Genomic DNA, 21288 nt, shown 5'->3' with positions numbered 1-21288 from the left:
AGTGTATGTTTCTTGCTGTCAGTGTTTGTAATAATAACATAAGGGTATATAAAGAATGATGTATATGTACATTACAATAACAGGTTTAAACTCCCACTGGGTTTAAATCTGGGAGTCTCGGCCATTTGACCTTAGAACTGAAGAAGCTTCTCGGATGAGAGGTGAAACGTCTTCAAGCAACTCAAAGAAGTCCAGACGCTTTTCTTTGCAAACTCCTTTGACTACGATGACCTGGATGACTGAGAACCTTCACAGACAACAGGTTATAACAATATGAATACATGTTCCTGAATGAGTATCATTATTTTCTGGAAAACAAACCTCAAGATTTTTATTACTTAACATTTAATCAAATTTTATTAAGTAATCAATTTAATGCTACCCATAAATAGCTATAGCCACGTAAATAAAAAATAATAAAAAATAATTGTACTCAAAACATAACAAAAGCCTACAATTTGCACCTGTTTCTACTGCACTACAAATTTCTTAAACTACATTTAAAAATACAAAATAAAGCTAAATAAAGATATACACAATATAATACTTTTCCGTTTGTTTTGACAACTATTTGTTAGGGTGATCTATGACAAAATAACATTTTATTTAAATTAATACATTTGTTTTGAATGCAGGGGTCGACAGAAATGAACACACACAAACATGCTGACAGTTTTTCTTCAAACTGTGGTAAATTAAAAGCTTAAAATGTCAAAGAAAAATGATTCAACATTGCAGCGCAAGACTGATCAGTGATGGACCAAATCCAGTTCCTAAAAACCGTGTATCCACGAGGCTAACGAGTGTGGGGTCAGCAAGTGCATACTGTGTTAACAAAATCTACCGTGAGATGTTCTCTCATTAATTAAAGGCACTTATTATACTATATTTCCCTCTAGTGGGCTTACTTCTGAACTACACCTACTTATTCACACCTTTCCACATTGGCCAAACTTTAAATGCGTTTATTCGCAATCTAAAAAGCGTCTCCCTGATCTGGTGATATGTTATACCCATGGGTGTATTAAGGAAAACTGAAATGTACAAACATAATATTAAACAATATTAACAAACATTATTTTAGAAAAATCTCAAAGAAAAATTCCTAACATGCCAACATGACCCTTTCAGGGATCCGTAGGTATCCCTACGACATCCCAGAAGGATTTTGGGAAATTTAGTTTATTCTTTAATCGTCCATCGTCCACATAAATACGTGGATGTATTACACAGGAATACATCTCCTAGAAGCCTGCGTGTCTCAAACGTGTTTCATTGACTCGAGCTACAACCTCCCGTAAGGTGTCGAGCTGCTCCTAATGTAAAACCACTGATTAATTAAGCTGTAATTGTAGACTGTTAGCTCCTAGCTAATATTATTCTAAATGTCGCCATTGGACCAGCGGCGTACTTAGCTAGAAAGTTAGAGCGGGGGTTTATTGAAGAAATTTCTCATTAAGTTGGGGACAGTGTAACTGATATCATGTGTTGTAATTTGTTGAGTAGAGTAGGTGGGACGTTCACTGTCGGTATCGCCTGTTTTGACACACAGCTTTGAGAAGTGCTGCTAGCTGTTCAAACGTTTCTTTCTATTAATATCCGTGCTGAGTCTCGCCCCTGACAGCGCAGTTAGGTATCACCACATATCATATGGTTAGGTAGTATCACCCAAATACTGATTTACCTGGTGGGAAAGGGATCTGGTCGTTTGTATTACGGGGTTATTTTCCTAATGGCAAAAGCAGAATGCACTCCAAAGTGGAACACCTTAGCACTACGGAACAGGAAAACATGTCCCACACCAGAAAAGAGCTTTCAGACCACATTCACTCCTGTGTCCAAGGACAAGAACAGTCAAACTGCTGGACTCTTAGCAGGAGGTGACACCCAGTCCTCAAACGGACCATCTGGTCAGTTTGTGGCTAGAGGAAGCATTGAATCTCCAAGCAAAGTGCTGCTGATGCTTGTGGCAGGGCTGTCTTTTTCTACACGCCTCTATAAGTTAACTGAGCCCCCTCATGTGTGGTGAGTGACATTTACTCCATGAAGCAATGCTTACTCTGAGTCTTGTTTACAAGATGAGTGATTTGGGTCTTTCAGCTGGGATGAGACTCACTTTGGAAAAATGGGGAGCTACTACATCAACAGGACCTTCTTCTTTGATGTCCACCCTCCTCTTGGGAAGGTGAGATGGCAGAGTATGTCTTTGGTCTGTCTTCATGCAAGGCTCTTCAGTCCCGTACCTGTTGACCTTTGACACTCTGTTGCAGATGCTGATAGGGCTGGCTGGTTACATGAGTGGCTATAATGGCACCTTTCCTTTCATAAAGCCGGGAGATAAATATGAAAACCAAAACTACTGGGGGATGAGAGGGGTATGCTGCTTGTCACTCTTGGAAAACTGCTTTTTGGGTCAAGATATGAATTGACCAAATATAAGAAGAATTCCCAGTCTGACAATCTCTGATTTCCCTGATAAAAAATCCTGGTTTATCATACGCTTCTTAACAGTAAATCTGCTAAATTAGTTTGCATGTTAATACAAAAAAAAAGAAGAGTTTTTGTGCTGATCTCAGGGGCATTTTCAAGCCTTTTCTGAAGTGCATTTTCTGCGTAATCACCAGTTAACCTAACCCCACAAACTGTATCTTTCTGGATTGTGGGAGGAAGCCAAAGTACCTGGAAAACATGCAAACTCCACCCAGAAATGCCCCAGTAGGATGGTCGATTTGAACCCAACGTTCTTTCTGTGAGTTATTGCTAACCACCATACTAATTTTATGCTCTTTTTCATAAAGTCTGTCAATTTCACAAGTATTGAAATATACCCTCTGGGTCTGTGCTTATGAAGAAAAATGTAAATATTTCAAAAACTAATTTTGGGAAAATGTATAATGCCCCTAACTTCATCACAAAATATGGATATTTTATATGCAAACCTAAAATATTAGAAAGCTCAAAATTGGTGGTTTATCTATGAAGAAGTGTCTCAGAGATGGTCAGACTGGAAGCATGTATGCAGTCGACATGGAATGACCCTTTTCCTAATTGATTGCCGATACAGTTTTAATAGACAAATGTAAGAAATACCTAAGAGATGAATTCAAGGTGCTGATTTGTTTGTTCTTCCTCCTTTCCTGCAGTTTTGCGCCGTGCTGGGCTCCTTCCTCCCCATCTTTGCCTACCTTATAGTGTTGGAGCTGTCTAACTCCTGCACCGCTGCTATCATCGCTGCTACCTTGCTCATATTTGGTAAATCATCATTTAATTGTCTGAATGTTGAAAGTTGCTAGGGATTTCTTACACATAGCAACAGTATGTAAGCAGTGAAGAAATGACTGCAGTATGACTCAGACTCAGAGTGACTTAAAAATGATTTTCCATCCTGGTCATTGTCTTCCTTTTCAGCTGATATCTCCTTTGATTACTGTGTATGTTGAGTTGAGGTGAATCAATGTGTTCAACACCTTTCTGACAGACACTGGCTGCATCACCATCTCCCAGTACATCCTGTTAGACCCTATACTCATGTTTTTCATCATGGCAGCAGTGCTGAGTATGGTGAAATTCAACCAGCAGAGATATAGGTAGGACACCAATGGAATCTCAGTTTGTCAAGAGTGAAAGGTCCACTATGGCCTGTTAATAATATTAACTGCTTTCCTTCTTCCCTACTTAATGTTTTCTTTTCTTTTCTTTCTTGTTTTTCCAGGTCCTTCACTGCCTCCTGGTGGTTTTGGCTGGTACTTACTGGTATAAACCTTGCTGGGGCTTTGGGGGTAAAGTTTGTGGGTCTGTTTGTCATCGTCCTGGTGGGACTGAACACAATCGGGGACCTATGGAGACTTCTGGGAGATATGAGCCTCTCGCTGGTAAACAGCAGGATATTTCTAAGCTTACTGGTGCTGATATTGTCAGTGAATATTGGAGGTTTGACCGCCCTTTTCCTCATGTTTCCTGGCACCAGGTCGACATTGCAAAGCACTTCCTTGCTCGGGCTTTTGCACTCATCCTGCTTCCCCTCATCCTCTATGTTACAATATTTGCTGTCCACTTTGTTGTGCTGAACAAAAGGTGAGAATGGGTGTTTAATAAATACACATATGTTGACATTTACCGCATTATGTGAGTGATCACTATGTTTTTTTCTTGCCAGTGGACCAGGAGATGGTTTCTTCAGTTCAGCCTTTCAGTCTCGTCTAATTGGGAACAACCTACACAATGCATCTATGCCTGAGTGTGAGTTGCAAACAGAGCTCTAAATAAAACCAAATGTCACTGCAGCTGTGTTTACTTAAACGCTACTCAGAAAGTGGAAAAAGAGGTCAAAGAGAAACGTAGACATTCCTCTAATATGATAGCCAGATGGGCTGAAAGGTTTGCTTACATTTTACTGTCCTGGGAAAGTTTTATAAGGATTTCACTATCAAGGGTTTAATCCCTTAAGCGGTTGGTGCAAGGACCACTTGTTACTTTTCAAAACATTTCAATAGGCACGCTGAATAAATGTAATTATTTTACTTGTTTCCATGATGTAACACTTTGACATCAACTGTTGCTGATAAATGGGAAATCTATCGTTAATTCAGCATTTGTTAATAGTTATTTACCGTAAATGTCAAATGATATATTGATTACTAATCATTATTTACTAATTATTTGATCATTTGTTTGTAGAACGCAGTCTGAGTCTTTATTACAAAGTCGAAGCCGTTGCAATACTACATTGCATCCCAAAAAATTATGTTTGTGATATTTGCGGTGGCATAAATCATAGTAGACTTGGAGACAGCAATTTGGGTTCTGTTTCGCTCACTGCTAAGTTCTGTTTTCATTTTGTGCTTTCCTCTAACTGTTTGGTTTGGTTTCGGGAAAGGCTGTGGGTCTGGTTACAACATTAGTTGGAAGACAGATCGATCTCATTCTCAGGATCAGTGCAAAAGCAAACCTAACGGCTTTGACTAAATGCATTTCTTAAGGACATGACTTTTAGATACTGTTGATCTCCTACAGTTAGTTTTTAGACCTGGCACTACTTCTTTTGTCCACCACTTGTCCAGTTTCCTCTTTTGTACTGTTCTGTAAGATCACTATAATATAAATATTATTAAATGTAAATTAATTGTTTAACAGTAAAATAATTGGACTTTATTAAATCACTTAGCTATTTAAAAAAAAAGGACAAAGAAGAGAAAAAACACACACAAATATTAAACACCTCCACCCTCCAGAAAATACAAAAAACATTATTATGTCAGTATAAAAGTTTTATTTTGATTGTGTGCATTATGTGGTTATGTGAGACATAAACAAAAAAATGTGTTTAATTTAATCTATTAATTTACATTTTCTTACGATGGTAGTGATCCTATGATTTGTTGTTTTTCTCATGCAGATCTGGCATTTGGCTCTACCGTTACAATAAAAAACCTCCGTATTGCTGGAGGTTATTTGCACTCTCATTGGCACTTATACCCAGAAGGAGTTGGCGCAAGGCAGCAGCAGGTCAGGCTAATTGTTGAAAACTGAAATATTTTATATATTTATATTTGTAGTTTCTTTGTTTTTTTAACTTTAAATGTTTTCTTATGATTTGTTTGCTTACAGGTGACAGCCTACCTCCATAAGGACTACAACAACTTGTGGGTGGTTCACAGACAACAAGATAATAATTGTGAGGAACTGACATTGATATATTTAACAATGTTGCCAAAGACAATGTTAAAATCCAACTAGGATAAGGAATTGTTGTTTTATTGTTTATATCTATTGTTTTGTTTTGTTTTTTAAAAAAGCTCAATCTGGCAACCCTGATCTTGTTCGCCATGGTGATATCGTTCGACTGGAGCATAAAGAGTAAGTATTATGAATGACAAGAAAAATGCACATTTTATTTAAAGTGATTCAGTCTCAGTTCCTTCCCAAATCTCTTTGTGTGTGTGTGTGTGTGTGTGTGTGTGTTTCTTTCAGGACAACACGTAACCTTCACAGTCACCTCCATGAGGCGCCTCTGACCAAGAAGCACTTCCAGGTTACAGGTTATGGCATTGTAAGGAAGGCTTTAACATAACATCTGCACTAAAAATACAGATTCAGTTGGACTTGACATATTTATTGCATATTCTGTTTTGGGGTTTTATGGGTGTTCTGTACACCAATACTAAAATTATTTTTGGTCTATTCTTAGAATGGCACAGGGGACGCCAATGACCTGTGGCAGATGGAGGTGTGTGGAGGTCGGAAGGGTGACCCAGTAAAGGTGCTGCGCAGCAAAGTTCGCTTTCTACATCGAGCTACCGGCTGTGTGCTTTACTCCTCTGGCAAAACTCTTCCAAAGTGGTAAAACTAGCATACTTTTAAATTTGAGATGACTTTGTACACAACAGGTCAAAACGCACTACAAATGTTGTTTCTGTTTAGGGGCTGGGAACAAATAGAGGTGACCTGTAGTCCCTACTTGAAGGAGACCCCAAGCTCTCAGTGGAACATTGAGGACCATATTAATCCAAAATGTATGATCAATTCATTCAATGTATTCCTATTTTGTGTTTGCACTTCTTGATGTCAGACAGCAGCTAACATGTTGTGTATTGTGTGTTCTGGCAGTACCCAACATTAGTCTGTCTGTGCTGAAGCCTAATTTTCTGGAAATCTTACTGGAGTCCCATATTGTTATGTTTAGAGTAAGTAATAATAAGAGAATAAATAAGCTCATCTGCTTTAAAAGAAAGTGCATCTTCATTTCTTTTCTTTTTATTTTATTGTCTTTTAGGGAAATAGTGGCTTAAAACCCAAAGACAATGAGATGAATTCAAAACCTTGGCACTGGCCCATCAACTACCAGGTGCATTACACTCTATATAAAATCTATTTTAGTTATATATATAAATATAAATTTATACTTTTTATCTTTTAACTTAATGTAATTTGTTTCCGTGAAGGGCTTGAGGTTTTCAGGAGTAAATGCGACAGAGTACCGCGTTTACCTGCTGGGGAACCCTGTAAGTTTGTTTTTAAGTTTTTATGCTTACAATCTCATTTAACCAGCAGATCAGTGTCCTCATGGTGAAAATGGTTTTCAGGTGGTGTGGTGGATAAATCTGGCCAGTTTGGGGTTGTATTTCACCATGGTGGCGGTGGCTTCCATAGCCACCCAAAGAGGTTTTTCACTGGGCCAACAAAGAATAGGTATGGTAAATAATGGTGGCTTAACAGTATGCTTTTGCATAGTGACTTTAAGTAAAGTAGTATTGTCCTGTGTTTCAGAGCATTCTCTTGTGCTTGTGAGAGGAGGTGGACTGCTGATGCTTGGTTGGCTCCTGCATTATGCACCTTTTTTTACGATGGGTCGTATCCTCTACTTTCATCACTACTTCCCTGCAATGCTCTTCAGCAGCATGCTAACAGGTACCAAACTGTGCTGGATTTCTGTATTCCAACTATAAAGTGCAGAGGGTAGTGCAGAGTTACAGAACTGAAGTAGAAGCCACACATAAGAAGCTTTTTTCAGCAGGTTTGGTGGGTGTAGCCAATACTTCACTTACAACTTACTTCACTTAATGGCTTGCATTAGAGCCGACAGTGTTTGGGACACAGTTATCTCAGTTTTGCATACTTGACTGACAGTTGTTGCAATTTTGGTTAAATAATTGTATTTTTTTCCTCCAGGACTGACGTTAGACATCCTTTTCAGAAGTGCTGACCTTCTACTCCACCCACCTTATTCTTATTGGTTCCAGCGAACTGGGCAGCTGCTGCTTCTGTTTAGTATTCTTTACAGGTGAGCTGAGTAGTATGAAGAATCAGCTTGTTCTTAACACTGTCAGAAACAGCCTATCATTACTGTGAGATATCTGCTACATAATGTAGTTCTTTATGATACTCCATCCATTGTTGTATACTTTGATTGATGCTCTTGATGCTCCTAATGGTTTAATAAGCCATGACGTTCTTGTAGCTGTGGATGAAAAGATTATGAATTATTAAAGGATTGTTATTGTTTTGTTGAGAATTAATGACAAGATTAATACCTACAGTCCATCATGATTGATAAATCATTTAAGTTAAAGGAAGCAGGTGCTCTTAATATGCTACATATTGTCATGTATATCATGTAGATGTAATACAGTTTTCAAGTTTGGATGGACTATCATACAGATATTCTAATAGGATTACAACTTTCTCATCTGGCTCTCAGCAAGAAGCTTCTCTGCTAATTCTTACTAAATATGAAAAGAATAATTACACTGAGGGTCTTACATGAACTTCTTGCTGCTGTGACTTTAGATCTCACAGCCCATTTTAGCACATGAATGAAAGTTTTTCATCTGCTTAGTGTAACTGACTGTGATCCATTCATTGTCTGTCAGTTTCTACCTGTTTCATCCGCTGTCCTATGGCATGACGGGTCCGCTAGCACACGAGCCGGGCAGCGCCATGGCTGGTCTGAAGTGGATGGACTCCTGGGAGTTCTAGTCTGCTTTGCAGGAAGATGACACTAATGATGTGACTTGCACCAACTGTTCTGAATATAAGGGACTTAAAACTGACAGAGTAGAGTGTTTGCACATAGAAGTGATTCTTAAAAGGTACTGATTGAATTTGTACGTGTCTTAGTATTTGTGTCACAGCATTTGCACCTGACGTTGTCTATCATGCATGAAGAATGCTTGATAAAGCAGACCTAACTCAATGCAATGTGAAAGCCAGATTGTGGTGTAAGTGGGAATCTTAACTTTGTCTCTGAGAGGCCTTAACTAACATCACAACTTCTGTTCCTAGATTTAATGTGTACTGTAATTCAAAACAATAAGCTAAAGTGCCTGAAAGGAAAAAGGTTTTAAAAAGTAAGTTTTAAAGGTTTAAATGCTACATGTCCCTGATTTTTGTTTTTTAAATTTTGTACATAGTTGGAAGCTATTAGACTGTATTTTGATTAGGGATTTTCTGATTTTACTCATTACTTAGTATTTTGGTACTGTACTTAGCCAATAGTGCTTTGTTACTCGCTATTTTTACACTAGGTACCGACTCTGTGTTTACATTTTAATGTGATCAATAAACAGTGATCCTGCATTCTGTATCTTTACTTATAAAGTTTTCTGCTTTTTTTAAGTTGAAGGAAATCTTTAAATTGTTTTTATGTTCTGTACAATAACATGAAGCATGTCTTTATTATTATATTGAGTTGAACCTTTTTTTATTTTACTGAGATTAAAATGATATTTTCAGTGTTGATAATTAAAATATGAATCACCACTTGAGATATCCCCAAAAGCTCAGAAATGTGTAGAAATCTGATAAAAGTCAAGAGTTCAAAGTATCATTCCAGAAATATCCCTGTAATAGCATAAAAAGTAATAGGGTATTGATTGTTTTAAAACATTTTTGTCCAAAATTTTAATTCCATAAAAATTATATCCAATATAATTACAAAAGGTCAAAATATCCTTAAATCTGAAAACTTTACACTGCTTGATATAGGTCCCCCTTGAAAATAATTACGTATAATATAATACATTGCTTTGGTCGCAGGTGTATAAACATATTCCTGTGGTCCCAAAGTTATATTGTTAGTTTAAATGTAGGAACCGAAGTCACCCCGATCAAAATATAACCGTCAGTTACTTAGTGTTCGTTGTATATTTTTTCTGATTTGAACTTAATACTGGGTTTATGCTCCAACATTATACCAGCGGGCCGCCTGGTGGCGTGTTTCTGAAGTACACCACATACACTCGTCAAATGTCAGAGCTGCTGCTGCCGCTGCCATTGGCTGTCGTTTATCACGTGATTATTGTGAAGATGGCGTCTCCAAATGGAGGTAAATTCTAATTCTTTACCCTGCGACGCTGTGTATAAAATGTAAAATTGAGATCTTTAAGCACATTAAACCGTTAAGAACTATAATCCTGTTTTAGCTGAAGACCCACAGACGACAGAATACGCATGTTAGTGCCGTATTTTTGCTGTTTGGACATGTTTTTCCGTTGGCTAAAGCCCTCACTAGCCCCGGCGTTCGGTCCAGTAAATGGGGAAGAAGAGCGGGTAGCAAGCTTGAATTCTGTCGTGTAGTCTGACTCACAGAGCTGAAGCTGTGGATGCTGCTAGCTAAAATATTAGCTGTTAGTTACTGCTGTACTACTAACAGGTTAAATCATCCCTCCTTAGACCAGTTTCATAACAACTACAGTGTTTTTGTTTCGGTTGTATTTCTTTCTTCTTCTTTTTTCTAACGTTTTTTTCTGTGTTGTACATCTCGTTACTCTTATTAATGGGAGCTGTGTACTTGAAATTTATCATTTTGTATGTTTAACAGTAAAGCGCCGTGTGTTTTAAAGATGACTGTAGACACTCACTGTTGTACCTCTTTCGTAATTTCTTCCATACAAATTGAGAGTAATTTGACCCAAAATTTAACATTGCAATCCATCCAATCTAGTCTTTGTGTAATTTGACATACCTCAGCCTTTTCTCCCCTTTTCCTCAAATGCACATTGCATTCTGTAAATATGCCAGGTTTGGGGGTAATAGCTCTTTGGGTTCCTTGATGTGCAAATGCTAATTTATATTGTCAGTCCGTGTTTCATTTGTCATTTCTTTGTAGGCTCAACTGAAGAAATTAGAGAAAATTATGTTTTGCAATTGGCTGCTAGTAACAAAGTGCCTAATACCTCTTGAGTTAAGTGATTTTGTATGCTTGAATGAATTCATAGATCAGTGTTAAGTGGCTTGACAAACAATCCTCTTAAAATGGTCACGTATTAATGATTAGGTGGAAAATAAGGGGAAAAGTAACAAATGGCCAAAGAAAAACTTTGAAATATCTTCACTAAATCTGGAGAACTACTGGTCAACACTGGTCAAAGTCTGGTTCAGTGGAAGGAAAATGTAAAGAAATGATGGGTGGCTCAAGACTTTTGCACTGTACTGTACATGGCATTAAACATGGAAGAAGATGCCTGGGGCTGTTAAAATAAGGTGTTATCACACGATTTGCCAGACAGACTGGCTCTGACCCAATTTTCTGCCTGTATTGTCACTACTGTGTGTAGGTCATGTTACTGCTGAGCAGATAATGGTACACAGTCAATCAGTGTTTGTGAAAGTTTGTGAAATACATTGCTGGAAAGCTGGTAAACAGCCCAGCATTTTCCACTTTTTATACAATTGTGACATGCTGTATGTATACATAGACAACTTCATCATCCCTCGTTAATTCTTAAGGCTGTTACGTCCCTGTAATTTCACTGGATGGATGGAACACCACCATTCTTACTAAACATAGATCCTTATCTGTTATTTTTTAATGGAGCGCCTTGTGACTTATAAGTCCAAAATAAGGTTTAGTGACTGTGAGTACCATAGAATTTGATATAGATGGGACCATTGTTATTCTATAAAAGACAACTTGCATCAAAATAGATTTTTTTTATTATATGATAAAGGTGATCATTCAGCACAGCTATGTATTGATTTTAGGAGACTCATGTTTCTCTGAACAAGCCACTTATTCAGCATTATTCAGTGTTGCAGGGAGAATGGAGCCTATCACAACTGTCACTGGGTGAAAGATACCCAGGGATTTTTTTTTTTTTTAGTAAAGATGTTTTTCTTCTGTGAAAATCCATCCATCTATTTAGTGCCACTTACATGTTCAGGGTTGTGGGGGAGCAGTCTTAGCAGAGATGCTCAGACCTAGCTCGTCAGATGCCTGTACCACCTGAGCTGGCTCCTTCTGATGCAGAGGAGTAGCAGCTCTAAGGGAACGCTGAAACATCATTTCACGATGTCATTCTTGCATTTGTTGCCCACAGTTCATGCCTCGTGGTTACAGTAGGAACTTAAATCTACTGGCTCTAATTTGTTTTCTTTGTCTCGATAGGTGATGATTTTGAGTCATCATTGCTGAGTTTTGAGAAGTTGGATAGAGCATCCCCAGACTTGTGGCCAGAGCAGTGTAAGTTTATCTCCTGCGCCTATGTGACTGGTTACCGTAGCATTTATTATGCATAAACTTTATTATTCTCTGATCTCTCATACAGTACCTGGAGTCGCAGAGTTCGCTGCATCTTGTAAAAATGTGAGTTAGATTCAATATGGCTGAGTTTGAGTTACACATTAGAAACATAAATAGGCTTGTCACACTTCATGATGCGTGATCTGTAACTCTTTATCACAGCCCATCTGCAATTCACCCCCAAAATGGATGTCAGATCTGGAGAGTGAGGATATTGAAATGTTGAAAGGTTGGTCCAAATAGCCAAAATTATGTTTTTTTTTCCCAGACAGATTTTTCAGTTTACTTGTTACAGTTGGTGTTAAACAGAAAGACTGGGGGACAGAGGCAGACTTACTATATAATCCTGTCAAATGGGTTAACATTTTGCTGAAGTTGGGTTAGTGCTTTTATTATGGGTCTTATTATCCTTCTGTAGAGCTGGGTAGCCTGACCACAGCCAACCTGATGGAGAAGGTCAAAGGACTTCAGAATCTAGCGTACCAACTGGGCTTAGAGGAGTGTAAGTAAACAAACAGCACACACATGCCAGTGTACAGATAATCCAGCCTTTATACCTTTAAAATCACTAAGAGTTCGAAAAGGATGTGGTCACATGTTACCACTAGATGGTGCTCATAGGCCTCTCTTGGGTTTTGCTTCTCTGTCTGGAAGAAGTAACTTCCCAGCATCTTTAAGAATCATAACACTGAGAAATCCCAATAGATTGACTTCACGTGGGCCTGTATGCTTTTGTCCAAAGACAGAAAAAAAAAATGAAAATGTAACTTCAACTCCCGAAGCTTGTGTCTAACAGCAAGCATGTTGACCTCAACATCTTAAATACCGAATTTAGGGTAATATTGTTAAACTTGAATGGTAAGAAAGAAAAGTATGCCCAGAGGGGACAAATGCCCAAGCATTTGATGGATGCAAAATCTATTTTTAATCCATTCCCCCAGTGCCACCATTGTCATAATCCTTGTGGAGTGTGGATTAGAGAGATGTAGCTAAGTGCTCATATTTCCCGAAGAGAAAAATCGGTTTTAATTTTTCCAGTCAGATTTTGGCTCAGTTACATTAGAAGTGCAGTACTTTGTAAAAGTCAATAAAGACAATCTGAGCCAAATAATGCAAAAAATAATATGGATAGGCTTTGATAAAAATTTGAAAGCAGCACTTGTTCAACTATCTAACAATATGAGATTTTTAGATGGTTGAGTGATTTTAATGGCAAAGATTTGCTACAATGCTCTGATCTACAAATGTCTGTCGGTACATAAATATTAACAGGGTGCCTGTGCTTTAGTTGCATAAGCCATAACTTTAAAATCTATTTAGCTGAAAAATGTCTGATCTCCCGGCCTTTGCCTAAACCAGGAGAAGCATGTAATCTGGCTGGTATAAAGATGTTAGCTGTCATAGGTGCAGGACTGCAGGCTTTGCAATCATGTCATGTACCCCGGGATGACGGGACACAATGACGGTTATTATTGGTGTCAGAGCAGCCCTGTAATCGGTGCCTGTTTAATGCTCTCTGGTTTAATTTTCTCCTTTTCCGGGCTGTCAGGGGAGGCCTTGTAAATCTCAGCTACTTTTTCATCATGTTTGTGCACTCTTCAGTACCCGTAAACATACTCCGCAGAGGCATGGTAGAGCGAGGGCAGAGGACAGGATTTACTGCCCTCCCCCCTTCAACATGTGGACCATTAAAGTTGGAGCTGGTTAATGGCAGAGCACAATCAAGTAGTGAAAACCCACCCACCCTACTGCAGTGAGAAAGGAGATTTGAACCAGAAATTTCCCTTTTCCTAGAATGCGCTTAAGCAGCATTAATGTAGGTTTCTGCTTTTTCTAATATTTGTACATATGTATGTAACATGGATATGAGGGGGATAAGGACACACCCTCCTCCCACAAGCAACCCAAAAAAAGGGCTGTGTGATGCTGGCCCAGTTAGTCCCAGAGGGTTTGGCGCGTGCCTATTTCTCAGGCCCCATCTGTTACTCCGCCCCATGATGAATACCCCTGTCGTGGGCCACTGAGCGTGGGCATCAAGCCTGTGGTCCCTAGGGAAAGCTGAGGACTCTGATAAGTGCTGTTATTGGAGGTAATTGAAAGCTGAGTGTTCCTTTGGGATGCACTGAAGGGCCTCAGCTACTGAGACGACTGGTAACATGGCTGCTGGAGCTGGTGGGATTTTGCACTCTCACACTTGTGGCCTCAACTGACTGCCATTTAACATGTCTTCCCTAGAATGTGTCATTAGTTCGTGTTATTGCAGATTCATTTTACACAGAACAACAGAAAATTTGTTGTTGTGGTGGTTGTTGAGTGTTTTCATGAACGTATAACAGTGACATCAGATGTCTCTCAGCAGTGGTTACTATAATATATTCAGAACATGCACCCTCTTAAAGTTTTAAAGTTAAACTAACTATGTTTTCCTCCCTCAAAATTGTGTCAGGTGGTGGAACTAATCAAAATAATTTTGTCATCTCCACATTGCTATAAAAATTGTAAGGAAAAATATGACCTATAATTAAATTAAAAAAAAAGATTGATAATTGGAAAAAAAAGAAAAGAAAGACTGCACGACTCGTTGCCTTCTGGGTGTGCAATCATATGTCGTGGCTTCTGTTGCACCCTGCATTACCTCTCTCCTGCCATGATGCCACCTAGCACATACCCCGGCCAACCCTGTTGCATCTTCTTGTGTGAAGGTGAGACTGAAGGTCACCCTTCTGACAGCTCCTAATGGGGCTTCATCCACCACCTCCTCCTCCACACCCTTAGGATCAATCTCCGGCCTATTAGAAGCATGCCGCTGCTGAATATGATTGCATTCACTGGGCCCCACTAGTGCTAATGTGCCTCCATCAATCCATCAGGGCGGGCTGACCGCAGGGCGGGTGGTTATGAAGTACCTCAGCTGACAACAGCTGAATGAGGAACAGAGGATACCTCCCCACCACCGCTACCACTCTTCCTCCTCCTCCTAACCTCTGCTAGTTCCCTGTGCTACTCTTTTTACCTGTCCCCTGCTTTTCTTTGGTCTCATAGTTACAATGAATGGCAGCGTTGTGGTGCATCTTATTCACAGTGGCACCTCATGTGTGCTGAAAGTAAAAATAAGGATCTAGGATGGTTCAATTCTTACCTTCTTAATCATCTTAAACACTTAGTACCCGTAGGCTTTCTGTTATTAGCTTTCTGAAATTGGCTCCCGCACAGGCATTGCTAAAATATGGGTGGGTCTTATTTCGTTACTAGCACTAATAATTATACATGTCATCATTCGTCATCTTGAAAACTCTTAAGTAGTTCAACAGACATATTGCAAAAGGCTGATATGAGCATCTCCTTCCATGGTAAGAATGTTGCAGCTGTATCTGACAGAGCTTCGTCATATCTTATACAAGAATCAGTGTTGGGGCTGTGAGAGAGGCAGAGCTAACACACAAACACATACACATACTCACTGCTCCTCAGTCCTGCCTGCCCGCCTGCCGCCTCCCTGAGCAGATCGGAAATGACACCTCATTTCCATAAAGGCATTAGGAATTCATTGGATTTTCTTTCCCAGCTAATCATAGTGTGGGTGTAAAACCTTTTAGGCTTTTTAATGAATGATTTTTGACTGATTGCCTATTAATAAGGACACCTCTTGAACAGGCATAGGCTGGGGCAGGGGTTGGGAGGTGCAGATGTGTTTGTTTTGGTGTGTGGATGTGTGTGTGTGTGTGTCAGCCAGGCGAAAATGCATTGGAGGAGGAGGAGGAGGAGGAGGGGTGGGCCTCTCTCGGTTGGGACATAAAGAGGAACCAGTGGCTCCCCTGGGAAATCACAGCTCGTGTCTGCATCTTAAATATCCCTGTGAAGTATCAATAAGTGGGTAATTGAATTTTGAACACAAACATGAGCGTCAGGTGTATGTGTAGCAAGGCGGGGGTGTTCAGCGGGTGCGTTGGATGAATATGTGTGCCTCCAAGTGTTTCCATGCTTGAGTGTTTGTGTGTGTCATTTCCTCTGTGTCTCCCTCCTCCCTGGGGACAAGGGCAGTGAAAGTGGATGTTAAATCCATTAAATAAAGCTTACACCCCGTAATAGCCGAGCACCTCTCGGAGATGGTCATTGAGGGTCAGATAAGTCCTCTTAACGCTTAATGAAAGTGAATCGGGTCCGTCAGACTTGGGGTCTATGACTTCAGTTAACCCAGGTGGTCATCGGTCCTGGCTTCTAACAGGCATCCGGGAGCTCACTGGGAGCTTGCCATTTGGGCGGTGGGAGTGGGTGGAGGGGGGGAGATTTGGGTTGGGCAAAGTGATGATTACTCTCATTTTATACACAGGGGATTGGTAGGAGGGGGGCTGTTACAATGGCACGCAGATCACTTGTTGTAAATGAGAGGAAAGTGAGATGTTACACCACTGCGTTTCCTCTGCATTTTCATTTCAGCCACATGGGATTTGGCAAGTGAGGATGATTTACCAGTGTCGAGCAGAAAATTGCAGCAACATTTGGGTTGCAACAGCGCAGGCTCTGATGCTTCAGAGGACATATTTCCTGGCATACTTAGCCGCTTGCAGATATAGGTTAATCTCCATTGTTTCAGTGTACCAAATCAGAGCCAAAATCCACATCCAGAGGGTATGGGGCTGATGAGGTACAATTTCTTATTTTAAAAAAAATTGCAAATCAAGCCAAGGGGAATGTTTAATTTAGGTAAAATTGACATATACTGTATGTTGTGGCTGTGTTTGATAAACTACCATAACATATGATGATGGAATCTGTGGCCATTAGGGCTAAATGATAATTAGATGGTAACAAATCAACAGGACAAGGCGATGGCCCGCAGAATCCATAAGGTGCCATTTAGTATGGATGGTAGTCGTAACAAGATGCTGATTAACTTAGTGCAAAATTAGTGATTGACCTTTCTAATCAACTAAACAAATCTCTAAGTCTCCCTAATCAGTATTGATCTGATCTCTTCGGGTGTATGACAAAGCCTGTGTGTATGTGTTTGTGTGCGTTGGTCAGCAAGCTTTTGAGTGAGTGTGTGCTTGTCAGGTGTTCTGTAGTGATGCTCTTTTGTTTATTTTCCAAAAATGAACAGCTATTGGAGTCTCTTTTGATCAGTCATAGAAAGTCTAGAAAAAACAGATCCAGCAAAATAAACATTGTAATTAAGATCAACCACCTATCGTTACATTTTATCTGAGGTACATAATTTCGTCTGAGTATGTTTGCAGTATATGGCAACCTTTGTGTGATTTTTGGGTTGTGAGGGTACCACTTTGGTCCATCTATACTTTGTAAACATGGATGCTGAGTCCAAATCCAAAATCAGTTACAGGGAAAAGAGAACATGGACATGAAGTAGAAAACAATGAAGTGCAAATGCAGTCTGAATGGGAGAAGACAAAGGCTGTCTTCAAAATTCTCTTGCCTACTCAGTCCTGCAATAAAAAATGTGATATAGTGCACTAACTAGATAACCACTGCAGACAGCTGTTAACATATATCTTCCCTTGCAATAGTTTTTGTCTTGTCTTTCCCCTCAACCCCCAACCAGTCATGGCATCTGGCTGCTCTGTCCTGAACCTTGTTCTGATGGAGGTCTCTTCCTGTTAAAAGGGAGTTCTTCCTTCTCACTGTCACCAAGTGCTCACTTATATCTGATTGTTGGAGTTTACTCTCGAATATTGTAATATCATTACCCAACAATATAAAGTTGTTTCAGGTCACTCTTGTTGTATGTTGGCGCTAAAAAATAAAATTGAATTGAACTGTGTGACTGAGAGATTTCGTACTTTACTTGGATATACTATCACTCCACAAATAGGCAGAATATGAATCAGAATCAGAAGACTTTATTTATCCCCAAGGGGCAATTAACAAACAACCGAGCAGCATATGTTGAAGATAAGGACAATAAGAACAGGCAATAGGAGTGAAATAATAAATACACAGAATATACAGTGTATACAGTTCTAATTCTTGATAATAATTCTTATTATCCCTGTTGCATAAACAGCAGAATGCTGCACCACATTTAAGGCCATAGACTCTACTACGTTGCTGTTTTTTCTGAACATTGTAGCTGTCATATCTCTGAGCATTTATAAAAATTCTGTACATTAGTATATTACAGACGCATGCTGGAGACTGCAGCTGTAACAGTGCTGTAAATTTTCAATAGAATTGCAGAGTAACATCGCTCATGCAAAAGAGCCAAATCCTTTAAAATAATAGCAATAATAGTAGTAGCTCTCTTGTTTTATACTGCAGATGCAAAAAGCTTCAACTGAAGTCTCAAACATACTCTTAAAACTTGTTTTAATAGAGGATTTTTATGAAACTCATCCTGCTTGGGCTACTGCATTGTTAAAACATATGAGGAGTGTTAAGCTGTTTTGAACCAAAAATAAGACAGAAAATACGAAAAATATAGAGAAAAAATACAGTCAGTTTTTGTGGATATTCTCAGATTTTGTTAACTTTTTTTCAAACATACTGGCTTTTGTTATCATTTAGCTTAAGGTACTTTCAGCTTCAGCTGGACAGAGCCTGTGGTATGGCTGCAGACAGTCAGTGGTCCTACAATGTGTAACCGTATATTTAGTTACAGTTTATTCTCACTTTGCTCTTTTTTTTTTAAAGCTTTATCGCTAACACACAGAGCCCCGCACGCTGCCAGCGCTTCTCGTTTTATGAAAATAAATCCCACATTACTATTTCATAACTGATTTATGTGTAATGGGGTCTTTAAAGTTATGATATTAGATATTTGAGTTTCTATCTGAGAAAGGGGAGGCTGGAGTGAACCGTAATTAATGAGACATTCAGCAGGGCGAGTAATCTCAGGAGAGGCACTGCTACCTTTGATCTGGTTTTGATCTGTTGGAGAAAGTGATAATAAGAAAGAGAGAAGCATTTCATGTTAAAAATCCAAATATTAACTGCTGCCCTTTTACCGTTCCTTCTGATGCTGCTTCAAATAATAGTGACACCATCTTTCTGCCAGTTTAAGGGTCATCCCAGTGTAATTGCTTTCCCTTGCCTAATTTTGATGGCTTCACTTCAATCTAAAGAATCCTATGCGTGGCCAGAGGTCCGTTGATGACTCCGTTTAGGGTGATTTGAAGAGATGGAAAATTGGAAAATGGACCCATCCCATTCCAGTTAGCATCATCTTCAACCTAATGATGGACACCTCAAGGTGACATGGCCCCCACGCCCAGATGCACCATTATCATTCCACCCTGGGCAACTCATCTAAATTACTAACTGCCCTGGCTTTTTCATTAGCCACATTGGGCAGAGGAGGCGGGGCCCCTCTGCACCAGCACACACAGACACCAAACAGTTAGTCACAGTCTTCTTTACAGGCGTTATGAAGGTGGGTGACTTTATGCTTAAAGCCCATTTAAAATAACTTCTGTCTGCTGCTCTGTCATCATTTATTTGTCTGATGTACAACATTTGTAACAGTAAAGAAGGCGATCCAAGCTTTGCGCTTTTTAAAATCTGTAGTTGAAGCAGAGAGGCTGATCCTCTTCTTATCTCGAGCAGTAATTACTGTACCTAGAAGGTGCCTCTGTGCGGTTTATGATGATGCTGCAGGAAACTGTCTGTAGTCTCTATATTCACACTCGGGTTTGTCTTTGATAGAAAAGCGTCAGCAATGATTGGTCTCCCAGAGAAAGGCATTTTAATAAAGGATCTTCAGCAGGGACGATTATGTTTCAAGACTCGGTGCCAAGATGCTGGCAAAACCTTGTTCACTGAATCCCACGTGAATACATTTCTTTATCTGGTGCTATAGTGACAGTAAGCGACAACGTTGGTGTGTTGGTAGGGTTGGTCTTAGTGTGTGGATGTGATAAAATTGCTGTTCATTATACACATTTCAAATTGAATAGCTCACACTCTGTTATAATGGAAAATCTAAAAGGTATGAAGACTCATCTCCTGTAGATACAATATCTATTATGCTGTTTTCCAGCTCTATTTTTTTAATTCTCACATTCTATTCTATTTTCACAGTTGAAAATAATCCTCCTTACTGGGCTCTTCTCTTCTGTCCTTAATTCTCCCTTTTTTTCTGATTGGCCGCCCCTTAATAACGGAACATTTTAATAGCAAGTGAGGCTGCTGCACTCACCGTGTATTATGTTTCAATTTCTTCTCATCTGAAGCATCAGCTTCCACAGAGTTAAATTATAAGAAAAAAGGGAAGAAAACCAACAGATTTAAGAACAGTTGTATCCAGAGTTTTAACTAAACTAGTAACTCAGTCTTTTAGGACAGTGTGAGATGAGGCAAAACACAATCTTTGCTTCTCGTCTGAATAATGTAATATTTCTTAGGATGACCTGTCACAGCCCCTTACATTTATCAATGGGACCTAAGTTTCATTGCACAACCCTAACAATGAAGCCTTCACTCACTCAATTATTCATCTTAAACTTGAATGAGTATTATGTTTCTGTTAGTGTGTGTCAATGTAATCATTTTTGCTTCTTAAATCACATACACATTAATGCTTATATACATGCATAGGTCTAAGTACCTGTATCTCACTAGTGAGGCAACAATTTTGTAATCACAAGACTCTTTGGTAGCTGCGTCTCAATTTTATGTTTATTTTCATGTCCTGAATGAACAGATGTTTGTATAAATTGCCTCCCGATGTGACACTGGAGATATTAAATACATGCTTTGCATTACTAACAAGCTTTTCTGAAGTTGTTAGAGCTGTAACCAAGTGTTGCACAAGACAATTTGTTTCTGATTTGAACAACTTACTAAGAAGACTGTTGAAAGGTGCCTGACACTGTGCTGTAGTTTATCTAAAATGTGTTTTCTTGTTTTCCAGCCAGAGAAATGACCAGGGGAAAGTTCCTAAACATCTTGGAGAGGCCCAAGAAGTGATTTATCTTTACTTTTTCAGCTGACCGAAATTTTTGGATTTCACAGTGATTGCAGTCGTTGCATTCACCAGTACGCTGTGAACATGTTCAGACCTTCACAGTGAAGTTCAAGGACTGCATTCTGATTAAATAGAGCAAAATGCTCACTAACATTGCTGATGTGTTCTCATCAGACTCCTGTGTATAACTGCTGTTCTCTAAATAATCTTTTATTCTTTTTGAAAGTTCTTACTTTTCTCTGGATTACTCCCTGACTTGTAGATCTACCTTGATTAAATGTTCCCTATTTATTCATACTTTTGAACATGATCCTTTTTTTTTTTTTTTTTTTTTTTTTTGCAGTTTGTG

General features: G+C 39.2%; 2 protein-coding genes across 3 annotated transcripts; both read left to right on the top strand.

The window, feature by feature from the left end:
• Nucleotides 1-1154: 1154 nt before the first annotated feature.
• pomt2 (protein-O-mannosyltransferase 2) lies at nucleotides 1155-9082 on the top strand. Of its 2 annotated transcripts, XM_003447797.5 has the most exons (21): nucleotides 1156-2025; nucleotides 2101-2185; nucleotides 2271-2375; nucleotides 3144-3252; nucleotides 3479-3587; nucleotides 3713-3872; nucleotides 3968-4074; nucleotides 4157-4239; nucleotides 5396-5505; nucleotides 5608-5674; nucleotides 5796-5856; nucleotides 5971-6049; nucleotides 6188-6339; nucleotides 6421-6512; nucleotides 6607-6683; nucleotides 6773-6844; nucleotides 6942-7001; nucleotides 7083-7188; nucleotides 7267-7407; nucleotides 7669-7780; nucleotides 8370-9082. In XM_003447797.5, exons 1-21 carry the CDS (start codon nucleotides 1733-1735, stop codon nucleotides 8473-8475), a joined length of 2286 nt encoding a protein of 761 aa, XP_003447845.1. In that variant the 5' UTR covers nucleotides 1156-1732; the 3' UTR covers nucleotides 8476-9082. The 2 variants fall into 2 exon arrangements, with proteins under 2 accessions (XP_005453331.1, XP_003447845.1); XM_005453274.4 differs by lacking the exon at nucleotides 2271-2375 and having other exon boundaries at nucleotides 1155-2025; nucleotides 8370-8549.
• A 593-nt stretch (nucleotides 9083-9675) lies between these two features.
• Nucleotides 9676-21236, top strand: lin52 (lin-52 DREAM MuvB core complex component). The gene is made up of 6 exons (XM_003447729.5): nucleotides 9676-9823; nucleotides 11885-11959; nucleotides 12045-12082; nucleotides 12182-12248; nucleotides 12438-12521; nucleotides 20886-21236. The coding sequence occupies exons 1-6, from the start codon at nucleotides 9676-9678 to the stop codon at nucleotides 20939-20941; spliced, it is 468 nt and encodes a 155-aa protein (XP_003447777.4). The 3' UTR covers nucleotides 20942-21236.
• Nucleotides 21237-21288: the final 52 nt, after the last annotated feature.

Source organism: Oreochromis niloticus, linkage group LG19 (assembly GCF_001858045.2).
Source record: "Oreochromis niloticus isolate F11D_XX linkage group LG19, O_niloticus_UMD_NMBU, whole genome shotgun sequence".
Classification (NCBI taxonomy): domain Eukaryota; kingdom Metazoa; phylum Chordata; class Actinopteri; order Cichliformes; family Cichlidae; genus Oreochromis; species Oreochromis niloticus.
This window is presented reverse-complemented; position numbering and strand designations above follow the sequence as displayed.